The sequence below is a fragment of the Hemitrygon akajei genome, chromosome 10, assembly GCF_048418815.1.
Source record: "Hemitrygon akajei chromosome 10, sHemAka1.3, whole genome shotgun sequence".
Lineage (NCBI taxonomy): Eukaryota > Metazoa > Chordata > Chondrichthyes > Myliobatiformes > Dasyatidae > Hemitrygon > Hemitrygon akajei.
In genome coordinates, this window is record NC_133133.1 from 57,682,790 (window position 1) to 57,701,939 (window position 19,150).

Here is a 19,150-nt window from a genome sequence, read left to right on the forward strand (position 1 = left end):
ACCTTGACTGCACACTGGAGATCTCCATTTACAAAGTCATAGAACACGGCAGCAGATAAACAGGCCCTTCAGGCCAAATAGTCTGTCTCACACTGTTACTCTGAATAGTCTAATCAAACCACACCTGGACCATAGCCCCCCCCCCACCCCCCCCATACCACTTTCATCCATGTCTTTATCCAAATTTCTCTAAAATGTTGAAATCAAACCCATATTCACCACTTCTGCCAGCAGCTCATTCCACACTCTCATGACCACCTGAGGAAAGTTTTCCCTCAGGTCCCATTAAATATTTCACTATTCTCCCTTAACCTACAACCTCTACTTCTAGTCTCATCCAATTTCAGTGGGAAAAGCCTTCTTGTATTTACCTATCCATACCCATCATCATTTAGTATACCTCTATCAAATGACCACTCATTCTCCTATGCTCCGGGGAATAAGTCCCAACCAATTCAACCTTTCCTACAACTCAGGTCCTCCAGTTTTTACAAGGCATCCTTGTAAATTTATTTTGCACTCTTTCAATCTTATTGCTATTTTTCCTGTAGGTAAGTAATGAGGTCTGCACACAATAGTCCAACTTCAGCCTTACCCGTGTCCAATAGAACTCCAGCATAACATCTCAACTCCTGTACTCCTCATGTAGGCAAATGTGTCAAAGCTCCCTATGACCCTACCTACCTGTAACACCATTTTCAAGGAATTGTGGACCTGTATTGCCAGATCTGTCTGCTTGCTCGCACTCCTCAGTGCCCTATTACTCACTGTGTAAGTTCTATCCTGGTTTGTCCTTCCCAAACTGCAACACATCAGAAATTCCCCACCTGCCACTTTTCAGTCCATATTTTCCCAACTGGCCCATATTCCACTGCAAGCTCTGATAGCTTTCTTTGTTATCGATTACACCACCAATTTTGGTGTCATCCAGTTTCCCACATTAACATTGATATTAATGACAAAAAATACAGATCCAGCACCAATCACTGCGGCACACCACTAAGCACAGGCCTCCAGTCAGAAAGGCAACTGTCTACTACCAGTCACTGGCTTCTCCTGCAAAGCCAATGTAGAATCAATTTACTATCTCATCCTGAATGCCAAGCAACTGAACCTTCTTGAGCAGACTCCCATGTGGGACTTCATCAAGGTCGATGGAGAATACTTTAAAAACACGTTACTAAAATGTCACAGTCAGTTTGATAATCTGGTTCCTCTGGCTGGTATTTTTATGAGATTCAAAAATCAACAACTTTTATTGTGGCATGACCATTACCTTGAACCAACCTTTACACATCCTGTCCTACAGGGCCGAACTAAACTAATTAGGACAAAAGCAGTCACGCAAGCTCTTAATAAGGCAATAATTTTTGAGGATGTGACAAAACATATTGATGAAGGAAGAGCAGTAGATGTAATGTATATGGATTTCAGCAAGGTATTTGATAAGGTACCCCATGCAAGGTTGATTGAGTAAGTAAGGAGGAATGGGATCCAAGGAGACATTGCTTTGTTGATCCAGAACTGGCTTGCCCACAGAAGGCAAAGAGTGGTTGTAGATGGGTCATGTTCTGTATGGAGGTCGGTCACCAGTGGGGTGCCTCAGGGATCTGTTCTGGGACCCTTACTCTTCGTGATTTTTATGTGACCTGGATGAGGAAGTGGAGGAATGGGTTAGTAAGTTTGCTGATGACACTAAGGTTGGGGGTGTTGTGGATAGTGTGGAGGGCTGTCAGAGGTTACAGCGGGACATTGTTAGGATGCAAAACTGGGTGGAGAAGTGGCAGATGGAGTTCAATGCAAATAAGTGTGAGGTGGTTCATTTTGGTAGGTCAAATATGATGGCAGAATATAGTATTAATGGTAAGACTCTTGGCAGTGTGGAGGATCAGAGGGATCTTGGGGTCTGAATCCACAGGACACTCAAAGCTGCTACACAGGTTGACTCTGTGGTTAAGAGGGCATACAATGTATTGCCCTTCATCAATCATGGAATTGAATTCAGGAGCCGAGCGGTAATGTTGCAGCTATATAGGATCCTGCTCAGACCCCACTTGGAGTACTGTGCTCAGTTTTGGTCACCTCACTAAAGGAAGAATGTGGAAGCCATATAAAGGGTGCAGAGGAGATTTACAAGGATGTGCCTGGATTGGGGAGCATGCCTTATGAAAACAGGTTGAGTGAACTTGGCCCTTTCTCCTTATATTTTAAATTGAGTGATAAACAAGAGCAGGGTAGGGTAAAGTAGGATGACTAGTTTCAAATTGCTGTAGGATAAATCGCAAATTGGTTTATTATTGTCAAATGTACTGAGATACAGTGAAAAACTTGTCTTACACTCTTTTCAAATGGATCAATTCATTACAATAGAGCATGGAGGTAGCAAAAGGTGAAGCAATAACAGTGCAGAATAAAGTGTTACATTTGCAGAGAAAGTGCAGTGCAGAGATAAATAAAGGTGCAAGATCGTAACAAGGGAGATCATAATAAGAATTCATTTTATTGTACTAGGGAACTATAACAAATCCATGGATCAGACACAAGAAAGGTTAAAGATACACTTACCTTCCCTTTATTTTCTGCATATTTTCTATCAGGATGTTGTGGACCTCAGTGGTTTTGCACGACAGCTCAGCCAGCAGCTCACCAAAGTAGCGAGGATCCAATTTCTCTGCGTTATGACTCTCATAATCCATTGCACTCTTGATCTGATATCAGAAAATTATTGCATAACTAGCTATGTTGTTCAGAATCATAATTACCAATTATAGTTAAAGTAAGAGGCATAATTTGGAACAGAATTCAATTAACAATTATTGAATACAGAAAGGAACTAGAGTACGTGGAAGCAATGTTTGTTCAGCCACAAATATAAACTTAAAATCAAAATCTAGTTCACACATTGGGTCAATGTATAATACTCCACACAACTTCCCAAATGGTTCTCATTCAGTACCAAATTTTGTCACAAGGTTTCTCCATTCCAGTGCATTTGTCTGACAATATAGTAGATTCTGATTAATTGGGACACATCGGGACCAGTACATTTTGGCCCTATCAAGCAGCTGTCACAGTTAGTCAAAGATTCATGGAAATAGCCAGAAAGGTATAAAAGAGACAAACTACTGTTTAACTGAGTAACACATTCTGTATTTAAATGAAATGCAGAACAAATTAGAACACCACCAATACCACTACAGTACTATAAAATTGCTGTGTTCTTTTGATAGACTGTAAATGCTGATGCTGCACTCTTTTCATTGGCTGTAAATGAGCAAAATCTGTGCAGTCACCTAGTTCAGATAACGGATTGCTTTCATACAATCCTTTTGAGACTGCATCTCCAAAATCTTCATTTTCATTTATATCTTCAAGATGATTGTTGATACTTTCAAATTCTTCACAGTTCTAACTTTTTGAGATAGTGAAATGTTTTCGTTTTTAATCCTGGCTGTTTCCGGCATCTATAAGCCTAAATTCTTGCACAGTGAGCAAAACAGTTCTGAATTGTCTTACTGCTCTTTTCACGCCAACTGTCAGCGACAAAAATCACTGAACACAAATGCACACAACTGACCCATTTGAAATCTGTTCACTCTGAGCACAGCCTAACAGCCAAGCAAGTGAAAGTGGCTGATGCTAGTTTGAAACTGCTCAGAAAAGGTCTCCTGCTCCAATTAAGCGGCATAGTATCTAAACAAGGGAATTCAACTATTTTCTTGATTTGTTTTTGTGCTTTAAAAGTTTGCTCAAATAAGTGGCTGCCCCAATTAACTAATGGCCCAATTAGCCGGAGCATTGCCAGAGAAATGTAAAAACATGAATCAAGTGCTGGTGGCCCTTTTAAGCCATGTCATGCCATTGACGGCAGAAATAAAGGCTGTGTGCTTAGTGCCCACTTTACACTTATGACTGTAGTGTCCACCCAGGCCATGCTCTCTTCTCACTACTACCATCAGGAAGGTGGTACAGGGGCCTGAGGACTCTCACCACCAAGTTCAGGAACAGTTATTACCACTCAACCATCAGACTCATGAACCAAAGGGGATGAACTTCATTCAACTTCACTCACCCTACAGCCAATGTATGTACTCACTTTTAAGGACTCCATCTCATGTTCTTGATATTTATTGTTTATTTATTACTATTATTTATTTCATTTATATTTGTAAAGTTTGTTGTCTTCTGCACTCTGGCTGAATGCCCAAGTTGGTGTGGTCTTTCATTGATTCCATTATGGTTATTGCCCTATACATTTATCGATTATGCCTATAAGAAAGTAAATCTTAGAGTTGTATATAGTGCTATATATGTACTTTGATAATAAATTTAGTTTGAACTTTGAAAATGGCCTGAATAAATTAAAACGACTGGGGTGAAAAAAACTATTTATCAAGCATGCTTTACTATATGGGAGTCTTAAAAGTCAAGCCATGAATTCTGCAACAGCAAACGAGAATAGCGACTGTGAATGCGATGGTAATAGCTAAACAAGACTGGTGTTGACAGGCAAATGGAAAAACTGTTAATGACTTGGATCAAAATCCAAAATCAACATTGTTTCCTCTTGTTGGTACGACAAAAGGCTGAAAATTTTCCTTCACTTGCTGAAGTAGCTGAATGAAGAAAAGTGCTCTAATGGATTAAATTGGTCTGCTATTTTACACAACAGATCGTCTGGGTGAAGTTGTAATGCTAACATTAATGCAGTTGACTGATAGTATTTGAAAGAGGAGCCTTTGGTGCTACATAAATATTCAGTGATGGCGAGACTGGATTGTTTTGGGAAAAGTATACATACACTGCAGTTATTGCTTGATGGTAATATCTGCAAACACTTCATGTAGCTTACCACACTAAGAATCTTACAGTCTCACTTCCTGTTATCAAGTGCTTTATAGTCAGGCATAATTCAAACACTGGTTTTGGTGCCTCTTTAGAAAGATAAAGTACTGTTCATGTTGCCCTAAATTTGTGTACAGCTTCACAGAATATGAGGGTTTTGAAAGCATAACAGAAAACACTGTTGAATTTAGCAAACAACTTAAGCTGGAAACTGAAGAAGATGTTGAGAGATTATTGTAATATGACAAACAGGAGCTTTAACAATTGGATACTTCAACCATAACACAGAAGCAGAATTGATCCATTCGGTACATTGAGTTTGCTCTGCCATTCCCCCATGGCAGACTTAGTACCCTCTCAACCCACGTCCCTTTCAATCTCCCTGTAACCTTTGACAACTTCTGCTTTAAAGATACCCAATGACAGGTGTTTGTGGCAATTAATTCCTCAGATTCACCACCCTCTGGATAAAGAAATTCCTCCTCATTTCTGTTCTAAAGGGACATCCTTTAATTCTGAGGCTGTATACTCTGGTTCTAGACTCCCCCATTATTGGAAACATCCTCTCCATCACCACGCACCCCACCACTATTCTTCCAAACTCCAGTGAGAAAAGGTCCAGTCAAACATTTATCATATTTTAAAACCCTTTTTACACTTTTATTCCTTCGTTCCCAAGATCATTTTTGAGAACACCCTCTGCACTCTCTCCAATGCCAGCACATCCTTTCTCAAATAAAGGGCCCAAAACCACTCAATACTCCAAATATAGTTTGACCAATGCCTTAAAGTCTCAGCATTACATCCTTACTTTTGTATTCTAGTCCCCTCAAAATGAATGTTAACTTTACATTTGCCTTCCTCACTACTGACTCAAATAGAGTTAATTTGATCAACTTCTTCAAAAAAATCTTGGATAAAAACACATAATACTTAAAGTTAAAGTACAAGCTTAAAGTTGCATGTATAAAAGCCTGTAAATCCTAAACAGGGTTCTGTTGGAGATCAAGAACACATTGAGCAACCAAACTTTATATCAGAAAAAGATGTACAAAATCTCAAATAACACTAGACAAAGATTTTGCTTCCTGAAGACTTTTGGGTGTATCTTATGAATTTTGGGCTGCTGATCATGAAAATCACCATGGGATTTCACTATTACAAATGTTTTTTTTGAAGTTGCCTATATTTATTGGAATTCATAATTCAATTCAATTACATCATAGGAAACATTCTAAGCTGAAAAGTTTTTGAACTTATCCAGGCATGCCTGTACATGCTTTGGGTTACCAGAATGATCCACAACAATGATGTCATTTTATTAATTCTGTGTTAAGCTTGAAACTACACAACTGCAATGTCTATTCTTCAACACCAATCAGTTATACAGTACACAAGAAAGAAAGTTATTGAAATCTGGAAGTCTTGTTTAAACATACAGTAGAACAACTACAACTGGAACATCTGTGGTGATCCGAAAGTTGCAGCACTGCTACTAGGGATGCAGCTCAGATACGTCAAGTACGGTTGTTTCATTTGCAAATGAGACAACCATGCTAAAGAATCTCATTACATTAAAAAGGATTAGCCACTCTGTAAGCAGTTGGTTCCAGGGCAGAAGACTGTGGCCCATAAGCCATTTGTAGACCCAGCAATGATATGTCTCTTCTTCATATAAAACTGAGGCTTATGAAAAATTGTGTGAAAGCAATGAATGAAGAAGGTGAAGGATTTCCATATTTGAGACAGATGTTGCCCAGAATAACTGATGCCAAGATTAAGGAAGGCATTTTTGTTGGTCCACAAATCAAATAGGTCATCAGTGACAGGCAATTCAAAGAACTTCAGGTAGAACCAAAGAAAATTCACATGAAAGACATTCAAGGGATTTTGTTGAAAATTTTCTTAGCAACTTCAGAACACCAAACTATGTGCAGCTGGTTGACAACATGCTTCAAGTATACACAACCATGAAGTGCAACATGTCACTAAAGATTAATTTTCTGTATTCCCATTTAGACTTCTTCACTAAAAACAAGAAGCTTCAGACACTGTGTACAAATGAAAATCATCAACAAAACATTTTAGCTTAGTTGAACTACTGAAAGGTGTCAGCGTTAAGCAATTAAACACATTATATTCAATAACATTTAATTTGTTTCTCCAAATTCCTATGTGATACCACCCTTGCCTCACCTGATTTGCTGCACTATCACCCCTCATCACTGTCCTTTCCTCACTTCAACTACTGCACTGTCCTCATCTCATCCACCACATCATTTAGTTCACTCATCACCAATGAAGGACAATTGTGATTGAGAACATAGAAGGTGGACAGCCAGTATAGAGGTGAGGTAGAAATTGGAATGATGGATGATAGTAAGATGGAGCCCAAATAGGGCAAGAGGTGGAGGTAGGAGAGATTCAGAGAGGGGGAAGGAGGTGTGATAGGTGGACAGAGATATGAATTGGGAAATAAAGGCAGGAGTCAGGTGGGTGAAGGTAGAGACAAGGTAGATAGAGGGTGATAAGTGGAGGCATAAGAGATGGAAATACTGGATTATGATATACACGGAAGATGATCTGTAGAGAAGGGGAGCTAGAACCAGATTATGGAAGGAGACAAAACCAATGATGGGGTCTTGATGAGAGCATGGAATGAAAAAGGAAGATGCATGCCACATCTCCTTTAATAGAGTCAACTAGTAGCGAATTAAGAAAGGTACTGGATAATGCCACAACTGTCTAAGCAGTACATCATGAACCATTGCCCAGATGGCAAACAGGTGTCGATGCCAACCTCTGCCTCTGGTTGGAAAGCATATTGCATCAAAGAAGGGCCATACTGCTTAAACGAATTGTGAGTGTGACTAAAGCAGTGGTCCAACTACAACAGTTTTTGTAGGCAGCATACCTGAGAAAGAATGTGATATGTTGATCAAACAATTACATGTGAAATGTAGCTTGGTTTTAAGTTGGATGAGAGCTCAAGGAGCTTCAGGAAAGTTGCAAGCATTCGGCTTTTGTGAGTATAAAGACCCAGAATCTACTCAGCCTGCATTAAGGTTATTGCATGAACTTCAAGTCTGAGATAAAAAGCTGCTTGTAAAAAGTAGATGCAAATACAAATCCCAAAAGAAGTCAATGGAGATATGAAAATAGCATTGACGATGTTCATCAGATGATGTTGTGGATGAGGAAGAGTCACATTGTAAGGGGAGCAATAGAAAGATTAATAAGAGAATACTCCAGTGAACTAATGACCTTCCCAAGATTAAGATGAACATTCTAGAAAGGAAAAGAAAGAGCATGACATAAATGCCATGACACAAGAGGATAAATAAGACTTAATTTCTTGAGAAATTAGCAAACTCAAAGACACTTAAAAGAAATCAGAAAAAGGCAAGGAAAAGAAAGACAAGTTGAAAAGTAGAGAAGAGAGAAAAGATGAGGAGGAAGTGTCCAGAGCTGACAGAACCACTTCCTGCAGTCTCAGAGTGAACTCGTAATGAGCATGGAGGAGGCTCCAGAACACAAGATTGATTTCACAGCCATAAGTCTCACCTGCCAAGCAGAGTGATCCCTCTTGTCTGGAAAGATGTTATCCCACAAGAGTAAGAAAGCCTCCACAGCAATTAAATCTTTATGCCTGAATGGGACAATTTACAATTGACTATGCTGTGGATGTCTATGTATTAGTTGTATTATAGAAAAAATGCAGTATACTGCATACACACATCATTTTGCTGCAGTACAATGCAATACATAAAATTACTATAGGCACATATACAGCAGGGTGCCCAACACTTTTGCACAGTACTGTAGTAATTTTATGCAGAGCACTATACTGCTGCCTCAAAATAAAACAAATATCATGACATGTGAGTGATGATAAACCTGCTTTTGATATGGGTCTCTACTGGGGACAGAGTGGGGACAGAGTGGGAACGGGCAGGGAGATGGGAGACATGGGTGGGAAAAGGGGAAGGAGTGGAAAGCACCAGAGAGGCATTCTGTAATGATCAATACACCAGTTGTTTGGAACCAAATGACCTTACTTGGTGTCTTAGGGCTGGGTGAGTCTACACATGCACCACCCCTCACCTTACCTACCATCACTCCCTCATCATTCCAACATACTTTGCTCCCGCCAGACTTACAAACTCACTCTCTGCTCCACAGTGACAACTACAAATCTGTTCAAAAGTCTTGGGTAACTTAGCTCAATATAGTAACAAAGTCATCTAGATTTGTCTTGCACAGTACTGTGGGCATACAAGTTGAGATCCATTCTACATTGAGTTGGAGTGTATAACTAAATGTACCACTAAGCAGGGAGAAGCACTATGTAATATATCGGTAATAGTTGAGTAATCTTGTAAATATATTATTTGATTAAAAGTTCTTTGTTTCAATAATTGTTTTGGACCAGCTGGAAAATGGGCTGATAAATGGCAGATGGAGTTTAATACAGACAAGTGTGAGGTATTGCACTTTGGAAGGACAAACCAAGGTAGAACAAATAAGGTAAATGGTAGGACACTGAAGAGTGCAGTAGAACAGAGGAATCTAGGAATACAGATACAAAATTCCCTAAAAGTGGCGTCACAGGTAGATAGAGTAGTAAAGAGAGCTTTTGGTACATTGGCCTTTATAAATCAAGGTATTGAGTATAAGAGTTGAAATGTTATGGTGAGGTTGTACAAGGCATTGGTGAGACCGAGTTTGGAGTATTGTGTGCAGTTTTGGTCACCAAGTTACAGGAAGGATATTAATAAGGTTGAAAGAGTGCAGAGAAGGTTTACAAGGATGTTGCTGGGACTTGAGAAACTGAGTTACCAAGAAAGGTTGAATAGGTTAGGACTTTATTCCCTGGAGCGTAGAAGAATGAGGGGAGACCTGATAGAGGTATATAAAATTATGATGGTATAGATAGAGTGAATGCAAGCAGGCTTTTTCCACTGAGTCTAGCAGAGAAAAAAACCCCAGAGGCCATGGGTTAAGGGTGAAGGGGGAAAAGTTTAAAAGGAACATTGGGGGGGGGGGGGCTTCTTCACACAGAGAGTTGTGGGAGTGTGGAATGAGCTGCCAGATGAAATGGTAAATGCGGGATCACTTTTAACATTTAAGGAAAACTTGGACAGGTACATGGATGAGAGGTGTATGGAGGGATATGGGCCAGGTGCAGGTCAGTGGGACTAGGCAGCAAAATGGTTTGGCACAGCCAAGAAGGGCCAAAAGGCCTGTTTCTGTGCTGTAATGTTCTCTGGTTCTATGTTCTACGGATTATACATACAAAGTACATATAGGGCACAAGTGATCATGCTACCGCATCACATACACTTACCTCGCTTCAAGTAAAAACAAAAATGGACACTTTATTCTCAGTTCTGTTTTTGCTTTTAATTAGTTTAATGTTTTAGAGTTAGAAATCATAGCAGTCAGAGGAAAATGGCCAGACTTGTCAAGCTGACAGGAAGTTAACAGTAACTCAAATAACCACGCATCTCTGAACACACGTGTTAAATCTTGAAGTGGACGGGCTTCAGTGGCAGAAGACTAAGAACATACACTAGTGACTGCTTTATTAAGTAAAGTGGCAATTAACAATAGCTGACAGCCTTAAAGTTACAATAATTAAAAACATAGAAAACCTACAGCACAATACAGGCCCTTCGGCCCACAAAGTTGTGCCGAACACGTCCCTACCTTCGAAATTACTAGGCTTACCCATAGTCCTCTATTTTACTAAGCTCCATGTACTGATCTAAAAGTCTCTTAAAAGACCCTATCATATCCACCTCCATCACCATTGCCGGCAGCCCATTCCATGCACTCACCACTCTCTGAGTAAAAAACATACCCCTGACATCTCCTCTGTACCTACTTCCCAGCACCTTAAACCTGTGTCCTCTTGTGGCAACCATTTCAGCCCTGGGAAAAAGCCTCTGATAATCCACACAATCAATGCCTCTCATCATCTTATACACCTCTATCAGGTCACCTCTCATCCTCCATCGCTCCAAGGAGAAAAGGCCGAGTTCACTCAACCTGTTTTCATAAGGCATTCTCCCTAATCCAGGCAACATCCTTGTAAGTCTCCTCTGCACCCTTTCTGTGGCTTCCACATCCTTCCTGTAGTGAGATGATCAGAACTGAGCACTGTACTCCAAGTGGGGTCTGACCAGGGTGCTATATCGCTGCAACATTACCTCTTGGCTCCCAAATTCAATTCCACAATTAATGAAGGCCAATACACCGTAAGCGTTCTTAACCACAGAGTCAACCTGTGCAGCTGTTTTGAGTGTCCTATGGATCAGGAACACAAGATCACTCTGATCCTCCACAGTGCCAAGAGTCTTACCATTAATACTATATTCTGCCATCATATTTGACCTACCAAAATAAACCACTTTACACTTACCTGGGTTGAACTCCATCTGCCACTTCTCAGCTCAGTTTTGCATCCTATCAATGTCCCGCTGTAACCTCTGACAGCCCTCCACACTATCCACAGCACCCCCAATCTTTGTGTCATCAGCAAACTTACTAACCCATCCCTCCACTTCTTCATCCAAGTCATTTATAAAAATCACAAAGTGTAAGGGTCCCAGAACAGATCCCTGAGGCTCACCACTGGTCACCAATCTCCATGCAGAATATGACCCGCCTACAACCACTATTTGCCATTTATGGGCAAGCCATTTCTGGATCCACAAAGCAATATCCCCTTGGATCCCATATCTGCTTACTTTCTCAATAAGCCTTGCATGGGGCACCTTATCAAATGCCTTGCTGAAATCCATATACACTACATCTACTGCCCTTCCTTCATCAATGTGTTTAGTCACATCCTCAAAAAATTCAATCAGGCTCATAAGGCACAACCTGCCCTTGTCAAAGCCATGCTGACTATTCCTAATCATATTAAACCTCTCCAAATGTTCATATGTCCTGCCTCTCAGGACCTTCTCCATCAATTTACCAACCACTGAAGTAAGACTCACTGGTTTCTCATTTCCTGGGCTATCTCTTCTCCCTTTCTTGAATAAAGGAATAAAATCCGCAACCCTCCAATCCTCCGGAACCTTTCCAGTCCCCATTGATGATGCAAAGATCATCGCCAGTGGCTCAGCAATCTACTCCCTCGCCTGCCACAGTAGCTTGGGATACATCTCATCCCGTCCCGATGACTTGTACAACTTGCTGCTTTCCAAAAGCTCCAGAACATAGTCTTTCTCTGTTATTATTACAACCTTCCAGGATCTGTTTCCCTATCTGCACCTCGATATCCTTGTTACTATTGGGTAGCCTATATAAAACACCCAGTAGAGTTATTGACCCCTTCCTGTTCCTAACCTGCACCCACAGAGACTCCATAGACAGTCCCTCCATGAAGTCCACCTTTTCTGCAGCTGTGACACTATCTCTGATAAACAGTGCCACGCTCCCACCTCTTTTGCCTCCCTCCCTGCCCTTTCTGCAACATCTAAAACCTGGCACTTGAAGTAACCATCCCTGTCCCTGAGCCATCCAAGTCTCTGTAATGGCCATCACATCATATCTCCAAGTACTGATCCACGCTCTAAGCTCATCCGCTTTGTTCACAATACTCCTTGCGTTAAAACAGACTCATCTCAAACTATCTGCCTGAGTGTGTCCCTTCTCTATCACCTGCCTATCCTCCCTCTCGCACTATCTCCAAGCTTTCTCTATTTGTGAGCCAACCTCCTCTTCCCCAGTCTCTTCAGTACGGTTCCCATCCCCCCAACAATTCTAGTTTAAACTCTCCCCAGTGGCCTTAGCAAACCACATCGCCAGGATATTGATCCCCTTGGGATTCAAGTGCAATCCGTCCTTTTTGTACAGGTCACACCTGCCCCAGAAGAGGTCCCAATGATCCAGAAATCTGAATCCCTGCCCCCTGCTCCAATCCCTCAGCCACGCATTTATCCTCCACCTCATCCTATTCCTATACTCACTGTTGCATGGCACAGGCAGTAATCCCGAGATTACTACCTTTGCGGTCCTACTTCTCAACTTCCTTCCTAACTCCCTGTAGTCCTTTTTCAGGACCTCTTCCCTTTTCCTACCTATGTCATTGGTACCAATATGTACCACGACCTCTGGCTGTTCTCCCTCTCACTGCAGGATATCTTGGACGCAATCTGAAACATCCTGGACCCTGGTACCTGGGAGGCAAACTACCATCCGAGTTTCTTTTCTGCATCCACAGAATTGTCTGTCTGAGCCCCTAGCGATAGAGCCCCCTATCACTACTGCCTTCCTCTTCCTTTCCCTAACCTTCTGAGCCACAGGGCCGGACTCTGTGCCAGAAGCATGATCATTGCCGCTTCCCCCAGGTAGGCTGTTGTGGTGAACTAGATATACCTGTCTGACTGCTCCTGTGGCTCCTCCCAAGACCCTGCTGACTACCCCTGTGGCTCCTCCCACAGACCCCTGTATAAAGGCGACTGTGGCCTGCTGCTCTCCCTCATTTCCCCAGGATGTAGTGTTCTTCAGTCAATAAAAGCCGATATCTCACTTCCTAAGTCTCGGCGTGAGTTATTGATGGTGCATCAATTTTATTGACTGAAAGTTACAACATGGAAACCGCTTTACGCCCAGAACGCCTAGACTTGGACCCCCGAGACCCTGGAGCAGCTCTTGCCTTTGACCACTGGCTGGTGTGCTTCCAATCGTACTTAGAGGAGGTTCGTGCCACCGACTCGGCTGTTCGGCTCAAACTTCTCTTCTCGAGGGTCGCCCCAAAAGTTTATTCGTTCATCAGGGACATATCCACCTACGAGGAGGCACTTGCCGCCCTCCGAAGACAGTACCTGCGGCCAGTAAATCCAGTTTATGCACGGCACCGCTTGGCAACGCGAAAACAGCGGCCTACGGAGTCGACTGCTGAATTTTTCCGCGAGTTACTGACCCTAGCGCGGGACTGTGACTGCAAAGCGCTCACAGCGGAACAGCATAAGGAACACTTGGTCCGAGACGCTTTTGTGACTGGGGTTCGGTCAGTGTGTATCCGCCAGCGGCTGCTGGAAAAAGCTGATCTTACCTTACGCTCTGCGATAGAGACGGCCAGTTCGATAGAGGCTGCGCAACTGTACGCCGAAGAAGTCCAGCCGCGCCATTCCCCGGTTCGGAGCGAATTCGCCAACGCCGCTGCCAGTCGCGGTATCTCAAACCCCACGAATTCGCCAGGTACGAAACTCTGTTACTTTTGTGGGCTTCGGAAACATGCCCGGGAACTCTGTCCGGCGCGCGAAGCGACGTGTTCCAGCTGTGGGAAGAAGGGCCATTTCGCCAAGGTCTGTAAATCTAAACCGCGCCCGGGGTCGAGCAGCGCCGCGTCTGAGACCTGGGGGCCGCCATTTTGCATGACCGGATGTGGACAACCATCTTTGCCGACGTCACCTGGCCCCGCCCCTACCTACCCGTGTGCGACCTGGGAGCCGCCATCTTGCATGCCCGGATGTGAGCGGCCATCTTTGCTGGCGTCACCAGGCCCCGCCCCCGACACGCCCCGTTCTACGCTGGCTTCCGTGACCCTCGATCAAAGCGCTCCGCACCAGCTCGCAAGGTCGATGATGGACATCCTGGTGGAGGGGCACAGGACTAGCTGCCTGTTTGACACGGGCAGCACTGAGAGTTTTATTGACCCGGCCACAGTGAAACGCTGCGGACTCGTGACACGGCCGGTCCGTCGGAAGATCACCTTGGCTTCAGGGTCGCATTCCACAGACATCCGGGGGGGTTGTGTAGCGACATTGGTGGTGCAGGGCACAGAATATCGGAACTTTGCGTTCCTGGTCATGCCTCGGCTGTGCGCACCTGTGCTATTGGGGCTGGACTTCCAGAGCCATCTCGAAAGTGTGACTATGGCATATGACGGGCCCCACCCGCCACTCACTGTCAGGAATCCTCAGTTTGGTGGGACTTCGCCATATACTCCGTTACCACACGCACATACACCCCGAACCCCACATCCCGCCCAGCACCATGTCGATAGCTGTGCTGCTGACACTATTTGCAACCTCTCCACCCTCAAGATCCCTCCCCCATCGCTGTTCACCAACCTGACCCCCGACTGTAAACCTGTGGCAACTAAAAGTAGGAGGTACAGTGCGGGGGACAGGGCCTTTATTCATTCAGAGGTGCAGCGGCTGCTCAGGGAGGGGATCATTGAGCCAAGCACAAGCCCATGGCGGTCCCAGGTGGTCGTTGTTCGGACTGGGCAGAAAAATAGGATGGTTGTGGACTACAGCCAGACCATCAATAGATTCACGCAGCTTGACGCGTACCCCCTACCCCGCATCGCGGATATGGTCAACCAGATAGCTCAGTACAAGGTGTACTCGACAATTGATCTGAAATCCGCTTATCACCAGCTCCCCATCCGCCCAGAGGACCGCCCCTACACCGCCTTCGAGGCGGGTGGCAGGCTCTATCACTTTCTGCGCGTCCCGTTTGGTGTCACAAATGGGGTCTCGGTCTTCCAGAGGGAGATGGACCGGATGGTGGACCAGTACAAACTGACGGCCACATTTCCCTATCTAGATAACATCACCATCTGTGGTCGCGACTGGTCGGACCATGACGCCAACCTCCAACGTTTTTTCCAGGTGGCCGATGCTTTGAACCTGACTTATAACAAGGACAAGTGTGTGTTCAGAACCACACGACTCGCTATCCTTGGGTATGTCGTGGAGAACGGGGTCATTGGCCCTGACCCCGACCGTATGCGCCCCCTGTTAGAACTCCCTCTTCCCACTACTCTCAAGGCCCTCCGGCGGTGCCTGGGTTTTTTTTCCTATTACGCCCAATGGGTTCCCCATTACGCAGACAAGGCCCGCCCCCTGGTCAAGTCTACCACCTTTCCCCTCTCTGCCGAGGCCCGCGCGGCCTTCAGCTGCATTAAAGGGGACATTGCCAAAGCAACGATGCATGCGGTAGACGAGACCATTCCCTTCCAAGTAGAGAGTGACGCCTCTGACGTCGCGCTGGCTGCTACCCTCAATCAGGAAGGCAGGCCAGTGGCGTTTTTTTCCCGTACCCTTCAAGGCTCTGAACTTCGGCACTCCACGGTGGAGAAAGAAGCCCAAGCCATAGTGGAAGCTATTCGGCACTGGAGGCACTATCTCGCCGGCAGAAGGTTCACCTTGCTGACCGACCAGCGCTCAGTTGCGTTCATGTTCAGCAGCCAACAGCGGGGCAAAATCAAAAATGATAAAATTTTGCGATGGAGAATAGAACTCTCCACCTATACTTACGATATCCTGTACCGGCCTGGCAGGCTCAATGAACCGTCTGATGCCCTATCCCGGGGACCGTGTGCTAGTGCCCAGCTCGACCAGCTGTATGCCCTTCATGCCCAACTTTGCCACCCGGGGGTCACCCGGTTTTATCACTTCATTAAAGCCCGGAACCTGCCGTACTCCCTGGAGGACATCAGGACGATGACCAGGGACTGCCAGATCTGCGCTGAGTGCAAACCGCACTTCTACCGTCCTGACACTGCGCAGCTTGTCAAGGCCACCCGCCCTTTTGAGCGACTGAGTATTGACTTTAAGGGCCCCCTTCCCTCCACCGACCGCAATGTCTACTTTCTCAGTATTATTGACGAGTACTCGCGATTCCCCTTTGCCGTTCCCTGCCCCGACACTACTACCACGTCGGTCATAAAAGTCCTGCGCCAGCTCTTCACACTGTTCGGATATCCCTGCTATGTCCACAGTGATAGAGGGTCCTCCTTTATGAGTGACGAGTTGCGCCGGTTCCTGCTTGCTAGGGGCATAGCTACTAGTCGCACCACGAGTTATAATCCCCGGGGGAATGGCCAGGTGGAGAGGGAGAATGCCACGGTGTGGAAGGCCATACTTTTAGCCCTTAAGTCACAAGGGTTGCCGGTCTCCCGATGGCAGGAGGTCCTCCCTGAGGCACTCCACTCTATCCGCTCCCTGTTGTGTACGTCCACTAATGCCACCCCTCACGAACGCTTATTCTCTTTTCCCAGGAAGTCTGTCACTGGGACCACCCTGCCAGTTTGGCTGACGTCCCCGGGGCCAGTGCTGCTGCGTAAACATGCGAGGAGTAATAAGTACTCACCACTGGTCGAGAAGGTTCACCTCCTGCATGCTAATCCCCAGTATGCCTACGTGGTCTTGCCTGATGGGCGGGAGGACACGGTCTCTGTCCGCGACCTGGCGCCCGCCGGAGCAGCAGACCACTACCCCGAGCACTCCACGGTAACTTTGCACCCTGTACCCGAAGTGACTCCGCGCGCACCGTGCCCCACACAGACTCCGTATGCGTCTGTTCCAGGGCCCTCGCTCACACGCGAGGGATCCCTGACACCTCCTGTTGGGACAGAATTAACCCACTCTCCGCCTTCGGAGCACACACCACCTCCGGCACCTGTGCTGTCATCACCTCCGGCTCCTGTGCAATTGCAGCCGGAGCTCCGTAGATCGCAGCGAACGATTCGACCACCTGATCGACTTAACCTGTAAATATACTTGGGAATTTTTTTTTAAACAAAGGAGGGGTGAATGTGGTGAACTAGATATACCTGTCTGACTGCTCCTGTGGCTCCTCCCAAGACCCTGCTGACTACCCCTGTGGCTCCTCCCACAGACCCCTGTATAAAGGCGACTGTGGCCTGCTGCTCTCCCTCATTTCCCCAGGATGTAGTGTTCTTCAGTCAATAAAAGCCGATATCTCACTTCCTAAGTCTCGGCGTGAGTTATTGATGGTGCATCAGCTGTCCTCTCCAACAGTACTCAAGCAGGAGTACTTATTGTCAGGGGGTACAGCCACAGGGGTACTCTCTAGTGCCTGACTTCCCCTTCCCTCTCCTGACTGTGACCCACTTGTCTGTCTCCCGTGGCCCCAGTGTGACCTGTAACTCCTTTCTATCACCTCCTTGCTCTCCCTGACCAGACGAAGGTCATTGAGCTGCATCTCCAGTTCCCTAACGCGGTCCCTTATGAGCTGCAGCTCGACGCACCTGGTGCAGATATGGCCATCTGAGAGGCTGGGAGACTCCAGGACCTCCCACATCTGACACCGAGCTCAGAAATTCTGAGACACTTTTTTTTAAATGAATGATTAATTTAACAGAGTCACCCATTTCTGTATTCACTATAATCTTTTGCTACAATGTTATTGTCACTTGTCTTGAAGCTACACATTCAACAATCAATTCATCCCTTAGTATCTGTTGCTTTGATTTCACTGGAAACATCACACATCCATTTCTCCTAAACAATGGTTGGTCTCACTTCATAAGTGTATCTAGTCTTATACTTTGTTACTGTACTGATAATCATTCGCTGGATTTAAGTGATCTTTACAGAATTAGTTTTCAGTTCACTCAATCTTGATTCCTGGACCAAGTACTTTCAATATTTCCCTAAAATCTTTAACTTGCTGAAATATTCCAGTACACAAATTGCTGAACCTCTACTTTATAGATTACCATGAGTTTTCCCCATTTCAAATGCTTCTTTTCTACTTCCTCTTCCAAACAGAGTCTCATCCAACCCGAGTCTTGAAATCAATCTCTGAATCTCACACAGTGCAACTACTTCTCTCCCATAAAATGGAGATCAGAACTGTATGATCTCATGTTGTATACAGTTCAAACACAATCTCCCTGCTTTTATATTACATACCTTGGCTCATAAAAAGGATCTTGTAATTATATTTAACTGCTTATTTTTCTAGAGGTGCAAGATGCTGAAATGTGGAGCACAAATAATCTGCTGGATGAACTCAACAGAACAAGCAGCACTGGTGGGAGGAAAAGAATTGTCAGTGTTTTGGGTTTCTTTCTGCAAGTGTTGCTTGATCCAGAGTTCCTCCATCAGATTGTTTGCTGCACCTCATTTCCCATCTACTGCCTCTGAGGCTTTATGAATTCAAATTAATAATTTGCCACATTATGTATTTCCTTGTCTTAGTGAATCTCCCAAGCGATACCCTCACACTTCTTGGGATTAAATTCCAATCTTTTCTGCTCAGATGACTGAGGCAAATATATTTTCAATAAGGAGGGGAAAAAACTGCAAAGACTGGAAAGCTGAAATACAAACTGAAAATGTTTTAAAACTTTGGAAAGAAACTAAGCCCTGTGAAATTCCACTAGTAACAGCATTCCAAATATAAAACATTGACCAATCATTACCCCTTTCTTCCCACCACAAGGCCGACTTTGAATCCAGTTTTCCAGATCTCAGACTTGGGGGTTGATAAATTAATCTGGTGCTGCAAGTTGCTCGCAGGGCATTGG

The 19,150-nt window shown here is 44.7% G+C and overlaps 1 protein-coding gene across 1 annotated transcript in view; it reads right to left on the bottom strand.

The window, feature by feature from the left end:
* The window catches only part of pof1b (POF1B actin binding protein), a 121,517-nt gene that overhangs the window by 40,383 nt on the left and 61,984 nt on the right, over positions 1-19,150 (bottom strand). Inside the window, exon 6 of the mRNA XM_073058384.1 lies at positions 2,566-2,708. Within this exon, the coding sequence (XP_072914485.1) occupies positions 2,566-2,708 (143 nt within the window). The remainder of the gene's footprint in view (positions 1-2,565; positions 2,709-19,150) is intronic.